This window comes from Ictalurus punctatus, chromosome 17 (assembly GCF_001660625.3).
Source record: "Ictalurus punctatus breed USDA103 chromosome 17, Coco_2.0, whole genome shotgun sequence".
Taxonomy (NCBI): Eukaryota; Metazoa; Chordata; class Actinopteri; order Siluriformes; family Ictaluridae; genus Ictalurus; species Ictalurus punctatus.
The window spans coordinates 1,853,505-1,881,499 of NC_030432.2; the positions used below are offsets into that span (position 1 = coordinate 1,853,505).

Genomic DNA, 27,995 nt, shown 5'->3' on the forward strand with positions numbered 1-27,995 from the left:
CTCCACCTCAGACACCCACAGACAGGCTACGCCTCCATGTAACGCTCAACTGTCTTCCTTCTCCCCTCTCTCAGAGACTGATGTCTCAAAACTCCTCCGCTCTAGCTGTCCTACAACCTGTCCTCTAGAACTTATCCCTTCTCATCTTCTTCAGTGCATCTCTCCCATGCTACTAACTGCACTCAAACACATCTTTAACACATCCCTCTCCACTGGCACATTCCCTACCTCATTTAAGCAAGCCCAGGTTACCCCACTGCTTAAAAAACTGACACTCAACCCTGCTGCTGTTAACAACTACAGACCTGTCTCCCTCCTCCATTTTTCTGTCCAAAACCCTAGAAAGAGCTGTTTTTAATCAACTCTCCACTTTTCTCACACAAAACAACCTCCTGGACACCAAGCAGTCTGGCTTTAAAAGCAGTCACTCCACAGAGACTGCTCTGCTTTCCACCACTGAAGCCTCATCCTACTTGACCTCTCTGCTGCCTTTGTCACAGTGAATCATCAGATCCTCCTGTCAACTCTCTCCCACCTAGGCATCACCAGAAATGCTCTGCACTGCATGGAATCTCTCAGGAAGATCCTTCAACGTATTGTGGAGGAAAGGGGTATATGAAACTCAGCAACTCACAACTGGGGTTCCCCAGGGGTCAGTTCTGGGTCCACTGCTTTTATCTATTTATACTACATCTCTGGGGACTGTGATTGAGTCTCATGGTTTCTGAAGTCACTGCTATAATGATGACACTCAGCTCTATTTGTCTTTCCAGCCTGATGATACATCTGTCTCAGCATGCAGCTCTACCTGCCTGTCTGTCATCTCTGACATCTCGGTCTGGATGAGGGAATGCCACCTTAAGCTCAACTCTGCAAAAACAGAGCTTCTTGTCATCCCAGCCTGCCCCTCAATCAACCACAACCTCAGCATACAGCTTGGCTCAACCACACCCAAACCAATCAGGTCCAGAAACCTTGGGGTGACTTTCGATGACAACTTGACCTTTACAGACCACATTTCAAGAACTGCATGATCTTGTAGGTTCATTCTTTACAACATGAAGAAAATCAGACCTTATCTCACTGAACAGGCTACACAACTACTAGTCAAGGCTCTTGTTATCTCAAAACTGGACTATTGCAGCTCACTACTCCCAGGCCTCCCAGCCAGCTTGCCTTGTTTTCAACCAGCCCAAAAGAACCCATGTCACTCCCCTCTTCATCTCCCTTCACTGGATTTGTGTAACTGCCCGCATCAAATTCAAAGCCTTGATGCTCACGTAAAAGACCTTGTCTGGAACAGCACCTCCCTACCTCAACACTTTCCTTGAGGTTTATGTTCCCTCATGTAACCTGCGATCAGTTAAAGTCCTGTCAGTGCCTACTCAGCAAGGCATGAGGTCCCTTTCCAGAACCTTTTAACTGACTGTCCGTCAGTGGTAGAATGAACTTTCAACCTCAATCCGGGCAGCAGAATCTGTCACTATCTTCAAAACATGGCTAAAGACCCACCTCTTCTGGAACACTAACCCCTAACTTACACCCCCCATCCCCCCCCCCCCTTAATTAAAAAATAAAAATAAGCACTGGCACTTACACCTCTACTTTGCACACTTTGCTCCTCTCTAACACAATTAAAAATCTTGTATGGTAGCACTGCATGTATTGTTCTCTTGAGATATCGCTTTTCTTGTATTTCTTCATTACTTATGATGACCCTGCAAGCCTGGGAGGTAATGGCGAATGAAGGCAGTCCAGAAACAGTCAGCCAACACCTGACTATGTCTCCACCTCTATCTTCCGAGCAAGTTGTTAGAGTTGTACAGGACCTGAGGTAGAGAGGCATCATGGCAACCCATAAGAAGTAGGTTTGAGTCACTGGATCTCAGTCTGTGATATCTGAGGATACATAGCCAAGAGGTTTCGCATTCAAGATGCTCTCAACATCCACCAGAAGGCTTTGCAGTACTGATTCTGGGACTGACTGCTCTCGCATGATTACACGCAGTGCTGTCTTAACTTTTTCACCTCACACTCCCAGGTTCCCCTGAAGTGAGAAGCACTTGGTGATTTTGGCAGAACCGGATCTTCTGCCCAGCCAGCAGCTCCTGAAGCCTTGGTGACATGGCGTTGAAGGTCTCTCATACTTCTCCATCACCTGCAATTAAATTAGTGCCATTATTGCAAAGCAGTTCTATGGGCTTGCCTTGTCGTGCTTTGAATCGATTCAGAGAGAGCAGGAACGCGTCAGTGTCCAAATGCTCTAATAGATCCAGATGCACACACCATGTCGTCATACATTTGTAGATAATCTCCCATCTTTTCTCTTGGCGGTGACCAACTTTGACTATGAATGGGCCGAAGCTGTCTACACCAGTAGAATGGAAAGGTGGCTTAAACAGGTTCAGCCTGCAGGGTGGTTGATCTGCCGATCGTGGAGTTTGAGGCTTGGCATGCCACCACTGACAGTCTTGACAGGTGTGCTGCTGTTTACAAATAGCTTCTCTGCCTCAAAGTACTCAATACTGACAACGCAGTTCAGCTAGGACCCTTTCTGAGCCGGGGTGAAGGAGTTGCTGACCTGTCTTAATTAATAGCTTGGTCACGTGATGGCCAGGGTCTAACACAATTGAATGTATAGTCTCTAGGTCAAAGTCACTGGCATGACGTAACCATCCACCAACTCTAATGAGACCAGTGGCCCCCTCATACTCAGGGGTAAGAGAGCCCAGCCTTTAAAACCCTGACTTCAACAGGGAATGAGTCACTTTGAGCCTGTGCCAGGAGGAGCCTCTCTGCTTCAATATAATCAGAAGCTTCAACAGGAGAGTCATTGTCTGTGCTGGCCACCCCGTGCAGGGATTTAACAGTGACCTGGATAAGCTCTTGCCATGTGTAGAACTGGCCTGGATCAGGAAGGGAACTTCTAGGCATGGAAACGCTTCCAATAAAGGCAGCCTTTTTTAACTCATTGAAGTCTAGTCTAGTCCTAGTCCTCTCCGGGAACCATCACCTTATCATGGTGGAGAGGTCTGTGTGTCCCTGTGAACCTGAGGGCTGTGTTGTCTGGAGCCTTGTGCTCCTGGTAGGGTCTCCCAAGGCAAAGTGGTCTCAGGGGAGGGGTCAGACTAATAATGGTTCAGAGAAACCCTCATGAAGAAAGCAAAGAGAGGAAGAGTTACCCTGCCCAGAGGAAGCCCGGGGCCCCCATCTGGAGCCAGGCCCAGAGGGAGGGCCCGACTGCGAGTGCCTGGTGGCTGGGTTTGCCACAGAGCCCTGCCGGGCAAAGCCCAAAAAAGCAATGTGGTGCCCACCACTCATGGGGTGAACCATGGGGGGGGCGTTGCTACACGGGTGGCAGTGAAGGTCAGGGGCCTTGACAGACCAGACTCGGGTGGCAGAGTTTGGCTCTGGGGATGTGGAACGTCACCTCTCTGTGGGGGAAGGAACTGGAACTTGTGCGGGAGGTGTAGCGCTACCAGTTAGATCTGGTGGGGCTTACCTCTACGGTCTCGGTTCTGGAACCATACTCCTGGATAAGGGATGGACTCTATTCTACTCTGGAGTTGACCAGGGTGTGAAGCGCCAGGTGGGTGTGGGGATACTCACAAGTCCTCGGTTCAGCGCCGTTACGTTGGAGTTTACTTCGGTGGACTAGAGGGTCGCCTCCTTACGCCTGCGGGTGGTGGGGGGAAACTCTGACTGTTGTCTGTGCATATGCACCAAACACCAGTTCAGAGTACTCGGCCTTCTTGGAGGCCCTGAATGGAGTGCTGTATGGGGTACCAGTAGGGGACTCCATAGTTCTGCTGGGGGACTTCAACACACATGTGAGCAATGATGGAGATACCTGGAGAGGCATGATTGGGAGGAACAGCCTCCCTGATCTAAACCCAAGCAGGCGTTTGTTGTTGGACTTCTGTGCTAGTCATGGTATGTCTATAACGAATACCATGTTTGAAATTAAGGAGGCTCATAAGTGTACGTGGTACCAGAGCACCCTAGGCCAAAGGTCGATGATCAATTTTGTAATCATATCATCTGATCTAAGGCCGCACGTTCTGGACACTCGGGTGAAGAGACGAGCAGCGCTGTCAACTGATCACCATGGTGAGTTGGGTCAAGTGGTGGGGGAAGACTCTGGACAGATCTGGAAAGCCCAAACGGGTAGTGCGGGTGAACTGGGTACGTCTAGAGGAGGCCCCTGTCCGTGAGATCTTCAACTCACACCACCGACTGAGTTTTTCCGACACCCCTCTGGAGATTGGGGGCATTGAGCCTTAGTGGGCAATGTTCAAAGCCTCCATTGCTGAAGCTGCGGTGGAGAGCTGTGGTCTCAAGGTCTTAGCCATCCAACTGAAGAAGGAGGCCTTCTGGGATGTGTTATCCCAGAGGACTCCAGAGATAGTTACAAGGTACCGACAGGCCCGAAGGGCTTCAGAATCTGCCGTGAAAGAGGCAAAGCAATGGGTGTGGGAGAAGTTCAGAGAGGACACGGAGAAGGACTTTTGGTCGGCACCAAGGTGTTTCTGGAAAACCATCCACCACCTCAGGAAGGGGAAACGGGGAACCATCCAAGCTGTGTACAGTAAGGATGGGACACTGTTGACCTCAACTGAGGAGGTAATTTCATGGTGGAAGGAACACTTTGAGGAATTCCTGAATCCTTGAAGTGCCCTTGTGGATAGGAATAGTCAATTCTGTTTGGATCACATTGGCCAACTGGGCACTCAGCTCCAAGCGAGGCATGGACAGGCATTTTCTCTGTGTTACTCTAGACCTGGCCAAGAAAAAGGTTAAGGTGACCTCTCCTTGGCTATTTGTGGTACGGAAGTAGGCTACTGAACCATAAGCTCTTTCTGATGAATCACTAAAGACATGAAGCTCTCGGATGACAGAAGTGTTGTCATTAGATGCCGAGGTGTATGCTCAAGACAACTGCACCTGAAGGAAAGTCGGGAGTTCTCCTACCCAGGCAAGCCACTGTTCTCTCAAATGTGGCTGTTCAATGGGATTGTCCCAACCGAGGCTGTGTTTCCAAAGGTTTTGGATGAAAACCTTGGCCCTGGTAGTGAATGGGATGAACCCCAAAGGGTCATATTGACTTGCCAAGGTCCTATATATATATTCCTCATGGTAGGCACAGCAGTCTCCGTAGGGCGTAAATTGTACCTCAGGGTGTCATTGATACAATTCCAACACAGACCAAAAGTGGGTTCTTGGAGGTCAGTGCTGATCTGTGCCAACCAGAGCTCGCTATTAGCACATTTGGCATCTGTGGGAAGGTGTTGAATCATGGATGGTACATTGCTCACCCATTGTTTTATTTTGAAGTCTCCATCGGAGAGCAGCTGGCACAGTCCATCCACTATTGGGCTTCAGTTGCGGTTGGCGTGCTGTGAAGGCAGTTATCAACATAAAATTAATGTTCAACTATGTCGACTAGGTAAGCCATGTCATCTTTGTGTCCTTGAGCATGGTGTTGGAGGGTGTAAATAGTACAACATGGGCTGCATGTAGTGCCAAACAGAAGTACCTGCCATTCATCAGGTTCCACCTCCCTAACCATGTCCTGTCAAAGAAACCACAGCACTGACTTGTCCCCAGGCAGCAAGCGTACCTGGTGGAACATACCTTTGATGTCCCACTGATAGCGACAGTGTGCTAGTGGAATCTCAGGAGGATACCCAGTAAGCAAGGTCCCAAAGTCAGCCCAGGAATCAGATGATCATTCAAGGATTGTCCCTGATGTTGAAATGAACAGGTAAAGACTATCCTGTCTTTACTGTTGTGATGCACCATATGGTGCAGGATGTACCAAGACTATGTACTCTTGTTTGCCTCCTCTGGAGTTACCTTAGCCACATAACCCGCCATCTCCAACTTTTGGATCTCAGTGCAGTAGTCTTTAGCCCTCTTGGGATCCCATGCCAGCCTGCATTCTGTGCTACGTAAATTAGGGAGCACAGTCTGCAAAGAGTAAACTCACCGATGTTCGTTTCAGCAATGGTGTAGTGGAATGATGAACACCGTCCATATTGTGGCATCTTGCAGCAGGGTGTAAGCCTCTCGATCATGTTTGGACCTGGTGACCATTTTTTCATTGTAAAACATTGTGCGATAAGGGCCACTTTTCAAGGATGTGTGTTCTAACATGTCCAACATGTGTTTGTATGTTTTCACATGTATTTGTACATTTGTACAATATAAGCTCTAAATATATTTCTATGTACTTTTGTTATTTATTTTTATTTAATTTAACATCTTTTAACACATTTTGACAGAAAAATGTCCGGAAGTTCTGTGATGGCAGACACTGATCTGAAAAGATCTGGCCGTGGATCCTTCCAGGAAAAAACGGCCTATGTTGCAGATGCATGTAGTCAAATGGTTTGACAGCAGGTCAGTCACCCTCCTCAGTAGCTATGTGGGTGCTCACCCTGTATCCCATGTTGACAGAGGGGACAGAGGCCAGAAGAAAACCAATAAGGTCCCATGCCCTGAAGCAGTATCCACTTACAGTCAGCACATGGGAGGTGTTGACTTGTTGGATTCCCTGATTGCTTTATATCGCAGCAACATGCGTTCAAAGAAATGGTACCACCGCCTAAGTTTTTCATTCCATAGATATGACGGTGGTGGCATGGTGGCTTCTCTACAGACGAGATTGAGCTGACAACGTAATGACGAAAAAGGAGCAAATGCGTCTTTATACCTTCAACTCCCAAATTGTGCACACAGTCTGGGCAAACCTCAGAAAAAAGTCAGGAAGAGATGGGGCAAACCAGTGGTGGGATTTCCCCACAGTATAGGAGAAGAGAAGGAAGCAGGGCATCATGGCTCCCATCCCTAATCAGGATGTTTGCTTATATGGATGTTACACTCGCAATTTCTGGTATTTAAATTTTTTTCCAAGGCCCTCACTGGCATTCCTTCTTCTAGTCACAGAGCTGTGCGCATCTCACTGCACCGTTGTTCTGGCCAATTTAATATTTTACCACGTCTTCATTATTGCTGAGATTATTATTGCTTACTGTTGCACATATTTTCTGTCTAATCCTAAGCTCATGTTTTTGGTGCTTCTTAAACATCTTGTGTGTGTCTATTTTTTTTTTTAACTTTATGCACTTTCCATGCAGTATATTGATACCTGTTTCTTACATTTCTTTGCACATGCTTGTACATGTATAAATGTTAAAATATATGTGGATATATTTTAGGTGTTACCAGTAATGTTTTATCTCATCTCTTTCTCTCTGTTCTCTGTCCAGCTGACCAATGCTCATTTTCTCTCTCTCTCTCGGCTGCTCAATCTCTCAGGCCTAGGTGAACATCTATGTCATCAGCTGGCACATTTGGCTGTGGACATTACAGCTCTTCTTGGATGGCTCTGCTCTTCACCTGTACCCCAGGGTTTCCTCATCCTCCTGCTTATCGTATCATTCCATCGCTGACCTATTCTCATGCTTTCATTTCATTTCAGATAATGAGATTCTGCTGCACTTGTAAACACCACAAATGTATTTTTTTTTAAACAAACAAACAAAAAACTTAATTTGCAAGAACATTAACAGGAAGTTCGGGTGACATTAAAATTAATAAATAAAGTTTAACATTGTGTCCTTGGATACAGAGATGAAACAATCAACTGCAAAGTCAACAAAAATATTTAACATTTAAAATTTGGAGGGGAAATAGGTAAATTTCCAAACCAAACCCACTACAACAATGCGGTCGCTCTCCCGCTCTCTCGCTCCAGGTCACTGTGTGTGTAAAAGTGCTGCGTCGCCCCCTTCTGTTCGGGTTAGAGCATTACACACTGTGTCTATCTTGATGAATATACTTTAATATAATTTTGAAACTTGTGTTAATTCTCAGATTTCCATATAATTCATTAAGGATTCACTTAATCATTATTTTGAACTTTACATTTATTATCTGTAAAAAAAAAAAATGATAGTGATACATGAAGATGTATTATTATTATTATTATTATTATTATTATTATTATTATTATTATTATTATTATTATTAACAGGATCTGTCTTTGATTAATGTTGTTTGCTGCGTTATTGTGATTAATTGTAATTATTAACTCAATTAATCCCTGCAACACTTGAATGTATTTTAGGAAAACACAGATTCTGAAGTCCAAAAAACACACTCTCACACACAGGTTGTTTCTGTTCTTCTGTGGTGTAGTGGATTGTGTCAGTGTTGGGGTTCCTGAAGGTGTTGGTTCTGTTTTGCATTTTGGCTGGTTTAAGACTAAACATTTCTGCAGCCTCGTGAAGCGGTTTATGATTACAAAAGGCCAACATACACTTGCTGTTTTTGTTCTTCTGTTGTGTAGCGGTTAGCGTTTGTGCTAGTGGTGTGGTTCCAAGTCTGCCTTTTGGCTGGTTTGCAGGGTTATGTGCACATCCTGCAGAGCAGACAAGGAGAGTGTGTGTGGAAGAGGGGGCAGGTGAGGGATGTGCAAATAGGGGAAGGGAGGAGGAGATGGTCATACATAGAAGTTGGGACTCTCTAAAGGGATTGGGATTATAACGTCCCTGCTCACTCACATGTGCTCATCCTTCTCTTTCCCCTCAGACTGCCCCCACCATCCCTTGCTACACCTCCAATGCACCTGTCCACTGTAACTCAGCTGCACTGCATTTACACAGTAACTCTGAGACTAGACCCACCTCCACCACCACAATCCTCCACTGCATCCTGAGTTCACACCCACTCACACAACCCTCTTCCCAACTGCTTTATTATCTTCCTCCACCTATCTCCCAGCCTGCACTCACACAACCCTCTTCACAACTGCTCTATTATCTTCCTCCACCTATCTACCAGCCTGCACTCACACATCACCTGTACCTTCCAGAGGAACACACCCATCCACAGGCTTTCACACCCCTGCCTCCATCACACCTTCATACTGCTTCAGCACCACTTTTTATTCTTAAACCTGACAAAAGGAGAGTTAGAACCTGCACAAATAGCAACCATCACATAAACATGAACTCTACCCACTATGCCACAGAAGGACGGAAGTAATTAGTGTGTGTTGGACTTTTGTCGTCATAAATCATTTCATGAGGACCAACTATTTTATTCTTAAACCAGCCAAAACACAGAAGAGAACCCATACCGCCAGGAACCACACCACTGGCATGAATTCTAACCACTACACCACAAAGAGACAGAACCTACAACTGTGTTTTGGACTTTTGTCATCATAAATTATTTCATGAGGATGTAGTCCAAAAGGCTGAAGAGAACCCTCACTTTCTGTAACCCCAACATTTATACAAACACAAACCACTACACCACAGGGCTACAGAAGCAACAAGTATGTGTGCGTGTATGTTTTTTGGACTTCATGAAACACGCCCCAATAAAAGGGCACAGATTTTTCTTAAACCGCACAGTATCAAACCACAGTATCAGCACCCTCTAACCATTGTACCATAGCAGGAACAGGTGCAGAAGGCTAATAAGAAGAAACCTGGACTTGATGCTGCAACGAGGAATGTTAGATGTGAGTGTCGGTGTTGTGGTTACTGAACCTTCTGGTTCTAATCTGTATTTTGGCAGATTTAAGAATAAAAAGTGGAGCTGTAGCAGTATGAAGGTGTGATGGAGCTTCCCATTTCCCAGATGTCTTTGCTATTATGCTAATGAGGTAAACCCTGATTGGATGCCAGGTCCAACTATTTGTTCCATGTCATCCTGTGTTTTTAGTCTCACTACTTAATCATTTAAATAGTACACAGAGATCACTAAATCCATAAGAGAAATCATGAAGAGACAGAGTGAAAGACAAATAAAATGATATTTGAATATAAACTATTTAAAAATATGGGGAATTGCAAAGGCCATGTGGTCAGATCAGTAATTCCCTTTACACTGGCTACTTTCTCTGGAGGACCTAAAGTGTCGTTATTAGGGGCCAAGAACTGACTGAATGTGTTGTGGAACTATATTTTTCCTTCTTATTATTATTTAGATCAGAATTTATTCTCTCAATTCAGTAATTTTTTATTGTGTATTCACCTGCAGCCCTGAAGCTCCACAACCTCACAGCTGAGAACTGGATGCAGTAGAGAACCTTTCCTCTGAAAGAATCTGTATTTTCCTAAAATACATTCAAGTATGGCAGAGATTAATTGAGTTATTAACTATAATTAACGACAATAAAGCAGCAAACCGCATTAATCAAAGACAGATCCTGTTAGTAATAATAATAAGAAGTAGGAGAACGGGCCAAAAGCACACCTGAATACTGTGGCCCATTAATTTCTTCATACAGGAAGTGTCTTGAAGCTGTCATTACAAACAAAGGCTTCTCCACTAAGTATTAAATACATTTCAGTTAGCGTGTTCAATACTTTTCTCCTGTGTCATTCCACTTCATTACACATAACTTCATTTATGGACTTTAATGTGTGGATTTCTTGAGTAGATAACAAAGCCTGGTGGAAAAATTCATGTGAATTACCTCATTGGAAATATATTTACTGAAAAAAATGTTGACACATTCAATACTTATTTCCTGCACTGTATATAAATACAATATTTGATATACTATGCCCTAACGATGAAGGTCTTCTTGATATATATTTCACAGTTGAATTATTTTAGTTTTTCATTCTCTTACTCTAGATTTTTCTAGAAAATAAATAAATTAAAATAGCTTGTAATTTCCTTTTTTTTTTTTTTTTTTTTTTTTTTTACAAAACATGTCTCCGGTTTGTTCTTGCATTAACCTGAACTGAGCCAGTTTCCCAGTTTAGAGTGACTCGTGTGCTATCGCTAAGGAGGTTAGTTTCAACCCAAAGCAGCAGTTTTCAGAAGCTAACGCTAGGTAGAGCTGTGAAAGAAGCCTTCTGCCATTATCCCACTTGAGCAGCAGCCATTAGTGTCACTCACTGCTGTGTATTTTAGGAGGAAATTATTTACCTGTACAAGAGGAGCTTATTCATTTTGGGGCGTGTTCCAAAAGATATTAAGGTTGAGAGTTCTGCGTCATTGGTCATTGCCAAGATGAACTGATTAAAGTTCTATGATCTGTAACTGGATGGACGGAATAAACCACGTCAGGGCGTGTGGTTATAGAAAAAGAATCAGTGTAGAGGACCCTGTGTTTATTCCTGCCAACGATTCGAATTTGTCATTTGTTAAAGAACGACACATTGTACTTGTTTAACATCGTTGGAACATCCACAAAACCAAAAAGTGCAAAGCATAAACTCCTCTGACCTGAACATGTCAGGGGAAAAGCAAACGTTACAAAGCCGACCGTTCCATAGCGCTGGCACTGAAGATTCCTTCCATCGATGTTAAATAAACAATACTTCTCCTCAGAGAAAACTTCACAGTAAAACTTCACCATCCCTATGAACAAGCTGTTACTATAGAAACGAGCACATCAATATTATTCTATGATTTGTCAAAGAAACTGTTAGAGAAAAAAACTTTCTGACAAATCAGAATCCAGAATTCAGTAGTGCTCTGGTATAATTATAACTCTCTCTTTCTCTCCCTCTCTACTGTATATATAAAGGATTAATGGATAAAGGGAAACCTAATATTTTAATATGATACTATTTTTTCTCCAACACTGAGAGGTTGTAAAAATAGCCATGTTACAGAAAGTGAGACAAAAATGCTTTTGAGTTAGAAATCAATAGATTAATGATTTTTTTTTTTCTTCGGAATCTGAAGTGAGGTGAAATCAGGTCACGTGAATTTGAAGTATTATTTGAAATTACTGAATGTAAAAATTAATTATGTTTTTTTTTTACTGTTAAAGTATCTGTGCAAATCAAATATATGTATATTTTAAATATAATATATAATACATAGATGGATAGATTAATAAATAGCAAAAAGGTGAAAAATGAAAGTGGAAAAAATGTCTCTTTTGCTATAACAAGGAAATGTAATGTAACGTAAGATTTTATTTAGGTTCAGGGTTTTTTTGACTTCACACACACATCCACACATAAAAACAAACCCATCTTGTGATGATAATTGGCACATTTTTTTTTTATTTTGAAAACAGACATTGAAACTTTTTTAAATTTTATTTCTTTTACTTTTTTTCTCCACAATTGAACTCCTTTTAGATTCAAACTGGACATTGCACTCTCACGTGAACATAGGGAAAAAAAAGGCTGATTTGTTTTGTTTTTTATTTCTTTGTCATTATTTTGTTCGATTTTTATCTTTCGTTTTCAACATCAGCTCAGGAAAAATTCCAGTCGATATCATCAAACCGCCATTAACAACACCGAGGACATTGAGAAAGAAGCCACAACGTTTTGGTTACTCGTGACTGCGAGGAGGGTTTTTTTTTTGTTTTTTCCCTCTCAGGAGGAAAATTTCCATGCAAATGAGTCAAATGGGTTCAAGCTATCCATGAAACGCTGGCCAAAACAATGCATCAGCAGAAAACACTGAAAGGGAATCATATAATACTTCTCCCTAATAAATAGCAGTGCACTATTACTACTGTAAATGGAAAAGGCAAATATATATATATATATATATGTATGCATGTATGTATGTATGTATGTATGTATGTATGTATGTATGTATGTATGTATGTATGTGTATGTGTGTGTATGTGTGTGTGTGTGTGTGTGTGTGTGTGTGTGTGTGTGTGTGTGTGTGTGTGGGAATAGCTAGAAATGCAAACCAGGGTCGAATGGTTTCAAGTTGAGTATGAAATTGCGCCTCATGTCCCTTTTTTGTGACATCGATGAACGTACAATGTTGTTTTCTCGCACATCGAAGAAGCAGCCACGTTCTTGCACGTTCACTGCTAGCTTGAGCCGCAAAGTTGCGTATGGAAACTCCCCCCCCTCCCCTCCCCACCCCGCCCCACAAACCCCTCCCCAAGATGTAAGAAAATCATTTTGCCACACAAAAGAAAATATATAGGACCAAACAAATTAAAACTGACTGTCTCCACAATCAGAGGGCAAAGAGCAACCGTTTAATTATGTTATAGTATTACAACGGCGGTTCTTCTCAAGCACACTCGGCCTTGTCCTCCTCGTTCGCCGCCCCTGAAACGTCACCCTCTGCCTGCTCGGAGTCTTCTGCAGCATCTGTTTATCACAAAATATCACAAGAAAACACTTATTTTGACAAGCGTGTTGATTGTGTTGTTTATGTCAGCCTTATTATTTATCTATAACAGCATGTCCCGAAGTGTTTATTCTTCTTATTACAATTTTTATTTTATGAAAACATGTAATTTCTTTCCCAAAATCCACCCAAAAAACGGAGCTTGTCATGTTACAGAGAAAGCAGAAAATTCTTCCCAGAAATCTCAATGTTACAGCTTACCTCTGAGTGTTACAAAGCACTGATACCGGAAACTCCTTCCATAAATGTTAAATAACCGTCTCCGTGAAAAATGCTTATATCAGCATGTCAAAAATCTCAGACATTTTGAAGAAAGTTCAGCAATAATGCAAAGTTCTTTTTTGTAAAAGTAATCTTTCCAGTAACAAAAGCTAAATTGGTTAAAAAGTCACAAACACTTAAGTTAAGCTATAGGGTTCGAGCTCACAGGAATTCATTTTGTGAAGAAAAAAAAAAAATCCAAGTAAATTACTACCTTAAATCATGTATGGATTGGTTTAATGGTTATAATGATTCTACATTGTTGTGGAATTCACAAAAGAAACCTTGGATTTAAATTTGTGTAATGTTAAGGTTAGGGTGAGGGGAAGAAATTATATTAATGAGACACCCTCTTAATTAAATCATCTTCACACCTTACAGCGTCATCAAATTTCTCCTCAGATTGGATTGATATTGATTTACAAGGACACAAAACCAATGGGTGTGGTTGGCGGTCATAGCTGTCATTAGTGTAAAAATAAGTCATGACAAATTATTTGCTCTCGCTGCGGTTATCAACAGCAAATTTTGTTATCAAAATGTGGGTTTTGTATGAAATCTAAAATAATCAGTTGATGAGATCAAGTGAAAAGCTATAAATCAATCATCTTAGAGACACTGGCTTTACAATAGCTTTACATTTATTTAAATAAGGGGAAATTCAAACCAAATGCAATTCCTCTCACTTGTTTAAACACCAATAAATTTTGTGCTCCAACAGTTTGAAGCTTTACTTTCAAAAGAGGGTGTAATTCTACAGTAAACTGGCAGTAAACATGATGGCTGCAGAGTCGGAAGAAGAACATCTATAAAGCCTAATTGTGGTCAAGTCATGCACTTAGATTTAGTTGAACAGCCACAGTGCTATAGATCTCCGGCCGAAACCGCTGAAGGCCTCAAGTATAAACTATAACATGCAGAGGGAAGAAATCGATTGTGTAATTTGGTTAGGCCGAGACTCATCCTGTTTTCTGTTCAGAAATCATTGACATGCAATAACAGCCCTTTGTAAAGCATCATTCATGTTTGGTGAATTATCTCCATGCTGAGATTTTACACCGCTTGAACATCTGTGGTGAATATTTTTGAATGTCCGTTCCATGATTCCCATGAGTTGTATATCTTTTTCCAGTGCTATGAAAAGAAGAGAACAAATCTAATCATTATGTCTTTTTTGTGTGATTATATTTTTGGATAAAGCTGCTACTATTCGCTCTAGTAGTTAGGATGTGTTAATGAAAACCTCATCACGCAATTCACACACTGCCATTTTTAGACGTCTTCGAGATCAAATAAGGAGCTGCCAAAAACATCATCAGTTAATTTAGTAAGTCTGGTCTTGTGACATTGTTGTTACATTAAAATCAGAGTATGACTCTTCCTGATTGTAGTTTTCAAACAATTCTGGAATATTTATATTGACTCATTTTGATTTTTTTTTTCATTCAAAGAGATTTACAGAATAAAATTCAAGCACAGAGCAGTTAGTGGTTAGGGATCAACAATTAAAGGCTAGTGCCTTTGGTCCTGGATCCAACATCTGTGGGCTTGGGGCCTCATTCGAAGGCCAATAAATTGAGGCCTAGTGGTGGTGCTCAAAGACTGAGCAGTTTTGGTTTCGGGGCCTTTCTCAGGGGCTCAAGAATTGCGTATTAGTGGATTTGCTCAAGAGCTTACCAATTGTGGACTAGTGGCCTTATCTTAAAGGTACAACAACTGAGGGCTTGCTGTCTTACTCAGGGGGCCAACAATTAAGGGCTCGGGGCCTCACTTAAGCGGCCAATGATTGAGGACTAGTGGCCTGTTCAAGGGTTCGACACTTGAGGGACAATGGCCTTGCTCAAGGGCCCAATAACTGAAGTATAGTGGCTTTGCATAAGGGAATACCAGTTGAGGCTAGTGAGCATTTGAGGGCCTGGAGCATCAAAGAAGGACTCGACAATTGATGGCTTAGGGTCTCAATCAGGATCTCAAAAAGTGACATCTAGTGCCCTTGCCCAAGAACACAAAAATTTCCATTTAGTTGGCTTGCACAAGGGCTTCACGATTGAGGGCTAGAGCCCATTTCATAACTTTACATAAGAATTGGTTGGTATGAATTCTTCTAACCATGCTGGCTACTTAAGTTTTTAACGGGGGTTTATAACAAAGTGCTTTTTTTAGTTATGTCAGAAACAGATATGGAGGCTCAGTTAAATCCAAATAATACTGGGAAATCAGATCTCCAAGAATAACATAAGATGTAAAAGATGTTGCAATAAGTTATAAACACTAACTATGCCCTAAAAACTAACGTCAGTTGTTCAGATCCAGTTAATACTGTACATCTTTAACGTCTTGACGTAACTCACCTGGTTTGTCTTGCGTTTGGTTCACCTCAGCTTCACAATCAGCTGTCTCACTAGCAGTGACAGGCACGTCGGCTTGTTTGGCTTCCGCCTTCTTCTCCTCCTCATTTCCCTCCTCCTTCTTCTCTGCATCTACATTCTCTGAGGGCTTCTCAGCCTCGACGTCTGCACTTTCTGCTTCTTTAGGCTTCTCTGCTTCCTTTGGTTCCTCCTTCACATCCTTTTTAGGTTCTGAAGGAGAGGTAGCAGGAGCTTCAGCCTTGCTTTCCTCTGCTGCTGGAGAGTTAGTGGGACTTTTGGCCTTTTCCTCCTCCTTCGCAGCTTCGTCTTGTTTATCTACGGTGGGAGAAGTGGCTTTCTCCTCTTTCTTCTCTCCCTCATTATCCTCGGCCTTGGCCTCAGCAGCAGGACTGTCCTCCTCCTTGTCATCATCCTTCATTTTTTTCCGGATTATGTGTCCTCGGAAGCTCGCCTGGATCTTGGTGGCAGCCTTGTGGGCTTTGTCTTCTGGTTTGGTGCCATCTTGCTTGATCTCCTGGTCAGCCTCTTCGGTCTTCTCAACCTGAGGAACAGGAACAGCATTAGAAGAGATCACAAGCATTTTTAGATGACTTGCCCTTTAACAGTCCTCTTCCGAATCTTGCCAATCAGTGGCCTGAAAGGCTAATCTGACTAGAAATATCAGCCAGACTATAAAGCTGCTGCTGATTAATTGAATTTCAATCCCAGATCTGGCAGAGAGACTGTTGGGCACTTGACCAAGCCTCTTAAACCTCAACAGTTTCTGGAGTTGGGCAAGTTGCAGTGATTCAAAGTATGCAAGGCAAATAAAACAACTGACAAAATTAACAAAGTGCAAATTGTTCAGTGTTTGTCGTTCACAAAAGGGTCAGTCACCAAAGACTCAACCGTATTTAGATCAATGGTTTCCACTGTAAAAAGAATGAAAATGCAGTTGCAATGCATTGATTTAGTATTATTTCCTCACTCCCTCAGTAAGGATTACCTTGAGGTTCCTCAAAATGTGATAAAAAATCTCATCAGTAGATGAGATTACAAATGATGGCAATTTCCTGTCCTTCATGCAGTAACCTCTTTGAAATGTCATGATCTTGGTTCTGGGATCAGTGGGAACTTGGAAACAAAAAATAGCTTGCATGAATCTTCAGTAACTACTTTATTGCTGTGGATCTGGAGTCTAGCCTTGGAACACTGGATGCAAGTCAGGAATACACCCTGGACATGATATAAGCAAAATCTTTGATGTACTGATAAGTAATCTTTTAATTCTTCATTATCCTTCAATTTATAAAAACTCTAAAGAACACAGAATGCCACTGAAAACCATTGGTGACCCTTTTCCAAATATAACGATGTACAAGATGCTGTTTCTTAATTGATCAAATTTTGTGAAAGGCGAATTCATGCACAGTTAACTGAAGTGTCAAGGGAATAAACTGTCTTTTAGGGGATAATCTAGGCTGTTTCGTCATCTGGTGATTGCTAGAGTGATGCAGCCAAAATGTGGCTTTTCAGGGGCATGAACACAATCCAGCAGCTCCAGCAAATCTGGCATGCTGTGCTTTAATCGCTGTTCCAGAGCCACACACTCAACAGGAGTCCGTGTTCAACTGGCAGATTTCAAGCTAGCAGGAAATCTACAGCTGTTATTTGTGCAATTAGCAGGTCATACACCAACTATGGATTTATTAGTGTTTCTTTTTTGGATGGTTATGCTCAATAATGAGATTCACAATTGCTAACAATGCTCTAGCAATGTTTTGAGTGTAGATATTTTTTTATGGACTTCAAATAATGATTAAAATTAACAAAGGCTTCCAAATACACCACATGTTTTGCTTTGTATTTTAGATAGTAATCTAAAATATGAAGCAAGACACGTGGTGTACTTGGAAGTTTGAGAATGCGACAAGTGAAATATACCAAGAGATTCCAAAATATGATTTGACAAAAATATAAACAATTTGATCTACAATCAGAAATCATCAACAATCTTACAATAAGCCAAATGTTACAACAGCAGCATGTGATTACAACAAAAACGCATGCAAGAAGCAACCATCACAGGTCTGTAATCACTGTAGAAAATACTCTATTTGTTAAGATAACTCTCTTAAAAAATAAACTTTAAAAGTGGCTGGGACACGATTCGAGCTTTGAAATAGATGACTGAATTCATGGAAGCAGTGAGAAAAAAATCTTCACCTAACTAATAACCATGGGACATCAAGGCACCAACATCAAAGACTCCAAGGGGACATCCAGCCGTGCAGAATTGAAAACATTACTGACATGTTTTGATGCCGACTCTAAAAGGATTCCAATCAGTTGACTGCAGTTAATGGACACAGATCTTTGATAGATGCTTCGTCTATCTCCAAAAGGACATCTGGGCTGGTTTCCTCATTAGTTCACTCCATTAGTTTTCTTATGGACCGCCAGGAAAGATGAGGTCTCAACTCTGTGTGTAATGTGTGAACAAGATGCTCTGCCCTCTCATTACACTCTCGCATGGCTCAGTGCCTAAGATTTCCAGGGATCTATCGACTAAGTGCACTGGCATCGTCCACCCTCTGAATTGACCACAATCCATCTACTCTACAGAATACACTTCAAGGTTTAGTGCAGATTGATGACTCGTGTAACAACTTTACTGAAACACTTTCACACTTTTCGGAACTGGGGGAGCAAAGTCAGCATGATTCATTACAGAGGGTTCGTTCATACATCATTTAGTCTGATTGAATGGTGAACTCTGGTGTGTTTTCCCCCCATGATGCAGTTCATTACGCAGGTGAGAACACGGCAATCACTCTTAGGTCCGTGAGCTTCTGACCGAGGTGGTCTCGGTCCGCTTTCAAGTCAACTCTAGTGTGGTTCTATTGCAGTGAGAAAGCAATTTGACTCAGAATCAACCAGACTGCAAGAAGTGAATCAAACATTCTGCATGTTTTGGATTGTAGCTTTTTTTGTAGATTTGAGCTGCTAAACTGTGCCATGAAATGCAAACAGAGCCTAAGGACAGAGCTATACAGCAGCACTACATAAATATGAAGTGTTCTGGAGATGTTGACCGATAAACAAAAAGAGAAAATAAACACTGGCTGAGAAACAAAACATCCACCCATCCACCCATTCATCCATCTATCCATCCGCCCATCCATCCATCCATCCATTTTCTGTACCAATTATCCTACACAGGGTCGCAGGGGAACCTGGAGCCAATCCCAGGGAACTCTGGGCAGGAGGCAGGGGACACCCTGGACAGAATGCCAACCCATGACAGGGCACAATCGCACACTCACACACACACACACACGCACACACACATACCCAATATGGACATTCACACACTACGGACAATTTAGAGATTCCAATCAGCCTACGACGCATGTCTTTGTACTGGGAAGGAAACCGGAGGAAACCCCCAAAGCACGGGGAGAACATGCAAACTCCACTCCATTTTTTGGAATTGGGGTTGTAGGTGTGAAAGTGTGGACTCTTTTGAGAATATGTATCCATTTTAAAATATCTTCCAAATCTAGAATCCAAGATGTTGTTGATGTATTGTCTAAGATGATGCAGCCTGTATAAAGGTTTTCAGATCTGCAAGGTAAATAAAACTTCATCAGATCAGCAATCATCAGGCATGATGCTTCTTTCTGCCTGATACAAATGGATCAGAGTGGGTTTCACACCTCTCCTTCTGTCCTTCTCTCATGTTTGCCAGGAACCACGGAGAAGCCAAATGGCAGCAGCAGAACTGATCCATGATTGCTGTAGATTGAAAATGTTTCACGTGTTAAACAGGGGAATGATGTACAGCTTTTGGGCCTACTGTGCCTACTCTTCTCAATTTGTAGCGAATGAAGACTGAAAGGAAACGATGGCTGCTGGTTTTAAAACTCCATAATTCAAGCTGCTTGAGAGAGACCAAATGTAATAAAGCGAGGTTTACAGCCCTTAAAGGTGAGTGGCTGGATAAACGACTGAGGCAATAAGGAAAGGTTAAGGAGTGGCGCCAATTGGCGGTAGGAAAGGTTAAGGAGAATTTTTCAAATGGGTCTTTAGCAATCTTAGGTAGATTGTGGTGTAGGGATGCATACAGCTCGTTAAAGAATTTTCTTTAAGAAGTTGCTAACGATATTGAAATGTCGATTATTACTTGATACTGAATCTGAAATATTGTTTCCAAACAAACGACATGATAGAACTGGACCTACTTTATGTTACATTGCACTAAGAATAATTCAAATATTTCAGGCTAGATTTGCTACAGAATATGATCAAATTAATCCTTTTTTCCCTCTGATCCAGCATGTTTTCATGACACCACCATGCCCACAGCGAAGCATGGTGGTGGTAGCACCATGGATATGGTTACATGATACATGGAAACAGCCGGATATGGAAAACTGGGACAATCGTGACAACAACTGTGCAAAAAATTTATATCTGTTTAGCATACTTATGCAAGGCTTAATTACACAGCCCCATCGGTGACATCCCTACCTAATCAACATAATTTGTGGCCACAACTTAAGGAATGAGAATTAGATCCTAATGCATGGTCATGATTTAGTAAAGCCGTGGGGATGAGATAATTAGGATAATTAAGGGTAAGAGTTCTACGTTATTGTGCTTTAATACGAAATCAGATCACTGTAATAATTTAAGGTGTCTTCAAATGATAAATCAACTTGTTTTCATAACCTCAGGAGCATTTTAGAAGCACTATTCGGTGTAATACAAGTGGATAATCTCTGTTTAGTTGAGATATTAGCATGCTAATATGCACTTTGTTTCACTTAGCATGCTAAGTTGTACCATCTACAAACAATTCCAAGGAGAAACCTTTAATTTTTTTTTTTTTTTTTTTATGGGGGAGGAAGGCACTTAGATTAGTTTCAATTTGTAGAAAATGGAAAGAGGTGAGTGATGCATTGGTTTACCTTTTTACACCAGGATCCTCGGCTGAATTTCCCCACCAAATGGCTGTTATTTTAATACTCACATGTCTCTAATGAAAGAAAATAAAAATAAAAATAAACAAAAACATAACTGAAATCATGTAAATGAAAAATGATTAAACATAACGTATGAACAACATGATACCTGGAAATTAAATGCTAATCAAACAAGTGCATTTTAAAAGAAATTTTAAAGAAAGGTTGTCCAAGCACACAAAAAAGTAGCCATAAATATTAATAATGAGGTGAATCAGAATAAAATTACATTGCAGGCAAAAATGCTGAAAATGCAAAAGCAGTATATTGAAAAAAAAAAAAAGGCAGTTAATTATTTATGAATTATTGATGAGAAGCCTGCTGGATTGTGCTCCATCAGGGATTGGGAATTAATATATAAATTGAATTCTCACTAATTTGACTGATTTACATGAATTATAACGCAAATAAAAATGGACCACTTCCGTACAAATTGTAGCAAAGACCCCAGATACCATCTTGACCCAGTTAGTTCTGCGTTTTGTTCACATACACTCACATTTGCTCCTTATTAAGCTTTATTGGTTTATCTTAGCAGCATCAGGCAGCACAGAATGCAGACTCAGGTCCTGAAACGTGTCCAGATTCTCCTGTTGGTCTCTTGTTTATTGGATTCTTCCCACTAATGGGCTACACTTGCCACATATGGTGACTGGACATTGGCATTTTGTGAAGGAAATGAGAAGATAAACGAGCTAGCCTCACTGTCAACCCTAATGCCTTTTTTTAATCACATTGAAGGAAACGCTTCCAAAGACATCTATAAGGCCATAATGTGCTTTAACTCAATAAGCAATCGATACACTCATCTGATTCAGTTAGGTTGTATGACTTTTTAATCATCTCCTGGGTATTTTACTATAAAGCAGATACTATTATGTTTGGATACTACGTAGGTTTATGGCACCACTTCTTGCTTTCAGCTATGGAATATTTTTCACCCAGCGCTGTCTCATAATTTTTCAAATGAGCAATGATCATGCATACAAAATCCAACAAGCATAATGCTCAATAGAAATGCTCATGCTCATTAGAAATAGGAATTTGTAATGAAATTGGTGGATTTTTAGCCCGTCGTAAGACTTCACACATGATTTCTACAGTTTTGTCTTATCAAATGAATTAAAACATATGGCTGTCATATTTCTGGATTTTCCATTCAGGTATATTTCACATTTTCAAAATTGAAACCATAAAAGCGCTGGATGGAAAACCTACCGTGTATCTCTGTCTCTTTACCCATGATTGCATGTATATGATTTTAATAGTACTCCTTAAGGAATTTTCTCTTCTGAAGTCGCTACTTTAATACTGAAGCGTTGATTATCACTTGATACTGAACATGAAATACTGCAGTCTTTAGTGTGAATCAGACCTACTTTATTGTTATATCGTGCTATGAATAATACAATATTTCAGGGTAGATTTTCTACAGAATTCTTTCCTCCCCCCATACCAATCCAGGATGTTGTGATGACACCACCATCCCCACAGCGAAGCATGGTGGTGGTAGCATCATATCGTGAGGGACCAATGTCCCTCACGATATGATGCTACCACCACCATGCTTCGCTGTTTCTTGCTAAAAGAAGAAGTCATGTGACAATATTGTGACCCTGATAAAGAACTAATAATGGAAACAATTATGGTGAGCCATGGTGTTTTTGTTCATTTTTAGCAATTATTTTATCCTAGTCAGGGTCACAGTGGATTCGGAGCCTATCCCAGGAACTCTGGGCCAGAGGCAGGAACAAACCTTGAAATCCAAGGAATCTAACTTTGGATCTTTGATTGAGCATCGATTTTGAATCTAGAGGTGTTTTATGGTTTTCTAATGGGTTTTGATGGTACCCTACAGCTGGTTTAATGGTTATTCAATAGGCCTGATTGACTTCTGTGATATTTACACCAGTAATGATTCTATAATGATCACGTTGCCTGCAGGGAAATCTGAAAAGAACGGGCACATTTCCAATGAATATGCAACATTTTGGTTAATTACACACTGCTTGATCTATAACTGAAACATGGATGAATGGATTCTTAGAAACCACAAAATTGTTCAATGGAAACCCATTTCCATTTTGAAGTAAAACATTATGAATATTTTTTTACTGGGAAACTACTGGTTGATGTTCAAGCTTTTTAAAAACAAGTTTCTTCTTTGTGGCATTTATAAATGACAAAATCCCACAGTGTGGGTTACAATTGCATTCAGTCCGCCATAAAGTAGGTACATTTCAATCAACTGTTTGTATAAGGCTGTAAATGAGATTAGAGCCCATGCAGCAAGTAATAGCTCTGAAACCTGTTGCTTGCATTGTGTATTACGCATGGTATTACTGGGGAGCTCCGGTAATAGGTGATGTCTTGTAGCTGCCACTGCAGAATGACTCATTTCTCATGAGTCACTCTCATCATTATAGACCCCCGAGATCACTTGAGAGCATGACATCATCTGCTGTTTTATCCCGAAAGCCATTAGGGTTTTTGTTCTATAGCAGATTACAATTTGTCATGTGAACAAAGCAGGACTGGATAAAGCGTAGATCTTCTAATAAAATATTCCAGTAGACTGAGCCAAACTCGAACTCCGAATAAGCGTTGAGAAGACCAGCATGGTATAGTATCTGCTGCCTTGTGATTTTAAATGGTGGATCTGAAAGCTGACACTAATGTGATTCATAGCAGCGATGAGTAACACACAGATGTATGAAATCATCTCCATTAGCCAAACCAGAAGATAAAGAAGCCAAGCAAGAGTAAAAAGCGTGTATCGCATAATATGGTTACGCAGCTTGCTTTTTAGTCGTTTCAAGGAAATGTCTGTCTTTCGGGTTTAATATAGATGCCATGTTCTGATATAATCCTACACTATGCTATATTCCGTTCTCCCTCGTCTGTCAGGAGATAATGCCCTTTGTTCTGCCTCAGACCAGTCAGGGATTTATTACCATGTTTTCTTGTATGCTGATGATCTCTTCACACTTCTCCTTAACTACCCCAATGCCTTAAAAAAATTTTTTTTTTTTCCTTTTCATCAGGGCAGCTGATGTAACTCAGCACGGATTTTCAATTCGAAATCGATGAGCAATTTTCCCTAATAGGCACACTGGCATCGAATCAATCACCCAGGGCTTTTTATAAAAACTGACACGAGCTCAGATCGCTCCGGCTCTGTCGGAGGAAGCCAATCAAAGTGATTGACGTGGAACACACCGCATGAGGCGACTTCATCGGCAGGGCAAACATAACTCACTCGTGTTACGAGAGCGCCTCCGTGGAACTGCTTAATGAGATGCGAGGGCTCGCAGGAATGTCATGTGTAGACAATGGCCTTGATTTCCCAATGACAATTGACTCCCACTAGCATTAAACAAAGCCTATAGGTTAGCAATCAACACTATTTCTGGATTTTCAGTGATATCTCCAACGGAAAAAAGTACCGACTCCACAAGTTTTAATCACAACCCTGAATATGACTTTATTTCTTCTAGGCCGCTATGTACTAAGCTAATAAAGCTCTTTTGAAATGATACACCGAGTTGCCGGTTGGTACATTCTCAAGAAAGCAGTTCAGCAAACCCAACGGAATCTCATTGGCCTTTTACACCAGGTACATAATGAGGCCACTTTGAGGTTTGCATTGGTTGTACCTTTGGGAAATCAATGGAAAAACCAACTAGTAAGGTGGTGGACCAACACGAGCCACCAAACAGCTTCAATGTGCATTGGGATCAATTCTGCAAGTCTCTGGAGCTGCACAAGCATGATGAACACTGTTCTACCAAGAAAAAGGGGAAAAAATAAATATAAATATAAATATATATATATATATATATATATATATATATATATATATATATATATATATATATATATATATATATATATAAAATGTTCCCTCAGTTGGTGTCACATCTCCAATAGGTGTTCAATTGGCGAGTCTAAAGACTAGCATCATTGCTCATGGTTTACATCATTTTTAAACTCATCAAACTATTCAGTGGGCCCTCGTACCCTGTTGATGTGGGTGGGGGTCGTACTAGAAGAGACCACACCAATCATATGAGAAATGTTTCATCATGGAATAGAGCTGACAGATGGACACATGAAGCAATAAAATAAAATAAAAGCCCCATGTACCATAACAGAGGCACTGGTTGTTTTTTTGTTTTTTTTTAACTTTGTATGTTTATAATCTAGCAACTCAAATGAAACACAAGCGCCTCTATTCTTCTCCAAATGCTACCAAGGTGTCAATCAACCTGTGGCTCAAATCATTTACAGAACTACACTAGATGTTGATTTCTAGAACCAAAGATCTGAGAATGAGAATTCAAATGTTACTTTGTTGTAAATACCATAATCTTACAAAGACAGCACGTGCACCTATTGCACTGTGATGATGCAGATACATAGACGCGTGTTGTTGGTTGTTTTTTATTATTATTATTATTATTATTATTAAATAAATGTCATGCATAAAGGTTGTTTCATTAAAAAAAAAAAAAAAAGTCAGTTTAATCAGAGTGCAGCTCCTGGTAGCCTGTAATGTGCATCGTGGAAATAAGATGTGTGCTTTATGGGGCGCGGATGTGTGAACCACGCCCCGGTCCGAGTGTTTAAATGCCCTCCCCTCCCCCATACTTAAGGACCCATTAGGGAATTCAGGCCTGGGCTGAAGTGAGTGAGAAGAAGCAGCTACAATCCCAATTACCGGTGAAGTGTGAAGAAAAATCTGCAGGCGCTGTCTGTTGCTTTTTCATGCACATGAATATTCAAGGTTTCCTGCTTAAAATGCACGAGTGTCAAGGCATGCACATGCAGCGAAGGAGCACCTGCGTGTGCAATGAGGCTTAAATCGCTATTGCAACGCTGTTCCATCAGCTGCGATGTCATGCAGAATATTTCACCAAGGTCTGATTTGCACGCTCGCGCACTGGTGGTTATACAATCCTGTCGTTTCGTGCATATTAATAGTCTGCTTCAAATGCACGAGACTGACACGAGAAAAACGCGTCCAGATCAACCTTTTTTTTCCCACGCCAGCGTTGCTATGCATCGGTGCACAGTTGCGAGCTTTTATGACAAATGATTAGAATTGTATTTTGGGGTTGTTTTGTTTTTGATTTTTTTTTCTTTCTTGTGCAACCAAGCTTTGAAATTGTGCAATGACAAACACATTTTTGGGGTAGGGAAATTTTTTTTTTCTAATATCTTTGGTAGCCTGCATACTCGCGCGTGCAGCAGTAGCATCGCCGCCACGCCCTTTTTATTCCCTTTCATCTTCCCGACGACTCCGCGGGGGCGCGCGAATCCAGTCCGGTTGCTAATTCACGCGCTCGACAAAATCAGTTCGTGCATATGATTCGGAATCGTTCCGATTAGATTTTATTTATTTAAAAAAAAAAAAAATCACAAATGACTTCCTGGCGTGCATACAGTAGAAGGAGTGTAAAAAGCCATCATTTCACGCCTTAACTAGTGCATTTAGATAAGGATGAGGGAGTCGTTTGAGATGCGGCGCGAGATATGACAAGTACCGGCTGCACCTCGTGACCTCGCTGTTCTACTTTTCAGTGCATCGTCTCGCGCGCGCCTCCCGTTTTGTTTTAAGGAGGGAAAAGCATGGCAGAAGTGCATCTTTATGCACTGCAAATTCGGTTATAAAGAAAATGTTTTTGCGCTCGTGCATTTGCGAGACGCGTTCGGACCCGCCCTGCATGCCTGGAGCGCACAGACAAAGGACCTGAAAAGCCACCGAACAGGTGCGGATGTACCACAAAACCTCCTCATTTTGCAATGCACATTTGCAATGCGTGATCTTTCCAAAGAAATCATCTTAAAATTCCTAATTCGGCGCGTGCACGAATCCCCCATGCAACCCACGAGTTCAATGCACCCCACCCTTTTTCTCTCTCTCTCTCCATCTCTCTTCCTCTCTGTATCTCTCAATCTACAACTTCTGCACACCGGCACCTAAATTAGACTAACACCGTTATTATGTGTAGTAATCGTCTCAAAAATTCCTCCAGCATCCAAATGACATTTTTTTGGCATCCTGCCAGAATGCAAGAGAACTTGTAATACAGTGCATGCTATTAATTAAAACTGAATCCACAGAGGAATCACCCACTAGCACCTGAATCACAGGTGCGAGCCTCGAATGCATTAAAAAAAAAATAATAATAATAATATTTTGAAAGAATTGAAAATCTAACTCTATCAAGCTCTCATCTGAACAATGAATCACATCTGAGCATCATTTGCATGAACATGAAGTCTCCAGGCATGCTCAGATGTTAATTACATTAGTAAGGCGTGTCAGTTGTTGGTTTGAGGCTAGCTGACAGCACAGGAGTCACTGTGATTAAGATTCCTTCATTTACAGAATGGTTAAAAATAAAACCCCGTATTTACACTGAAAAAGAAATTAGAGACAATAAAATGAATATTTTTTTTTTAGAAACGAAATAAAAAATTACCGGCTTTGTTCTTCTTATACAGCAGAGCATGCTTGTGGTATCCTTCCTTTTTTTGCCGCCTTCTTCCCTTTTTTGCACTTCTCTCACACTCCCTCGCTCGCTCGCTCGCTCACGCGCTCTCTTGCTCTCTCTCTCTCTCTCCCTCTCTTGCACACACACACACTCGGGCTGTATCAACAGCTGAGGCGTCTGATGCTTTTAGTCATTACAGTCAGGCCCAAACGCGCGCGCACACACTATGGCTGGTCGCTCACTCTGAGGCAACAATGAGCGCACCCTCTAAAGCCCTCCTCTCTCTCTCTCTCTCTCTCTCTCTCTCTCTCTCTCTCTCTCTTTCTCTCCCCCTCTCTCTCTCACTTACTCTTTCTCTCATACCCCTCCATCCTTCTGAACCCACCCATTGTGCAGGCGGTAACCCCACCCTTTCCTGGAGCTCCTATGAATGACTGAACATATCCAATCTGTCTAATTCCCACCTCTACACTACACACACACTACACACTATATACACTGTCATCCCCCTTTATTCTTTTTTTTTTTTTTTTTTACACCCCCCTTTCACTCCAAGGCCTGGGCGGTGGCCGTGCAGGTCCTCAGCATGACCCTTTCACAGGTTGTGTGGTCGTTAATATCAGGACACTCAGTGTGTTTGTTGTCAATATTAACGCAATAGAAAGCCTCTCCAGTGTTTTTCCGAGTGCTGTTCACATGGTAACGGG

The 27,995-nt window shown here is 41.4% G+C and overlaps 1 protein-coding gene across 1 annotated transcript; it reads right to left on the minus strand.

The window, feature by feature from the left end:
- Positions 1–12,895: 12,895 nt before the first annotated feature.
- gap43 (growth associated protein 43) lies at positions 12,896–27,587 on the minus strand. The gene is made up of 3 exons (XM_017490348.3): positions 27,277–27,587; positions 15,765–16,323; positions 12,896–13,112 (listed from the first exon to the last, which is right to left on the minus strand). Exons 1-3 carry the CDS (start codon positions 27,304–27,306, stop codon positions 13,033–13,035), a joined length of 669 nt encoding a protein of 222 aa, XP_017345837.1. The 5' UTR covers positions 27,307–27,587; the 3' UTR covers positions 12,896–13,032.
- Between the last annotated feature and the right edge of the window lie 408 nt (positions 27,588–27,995).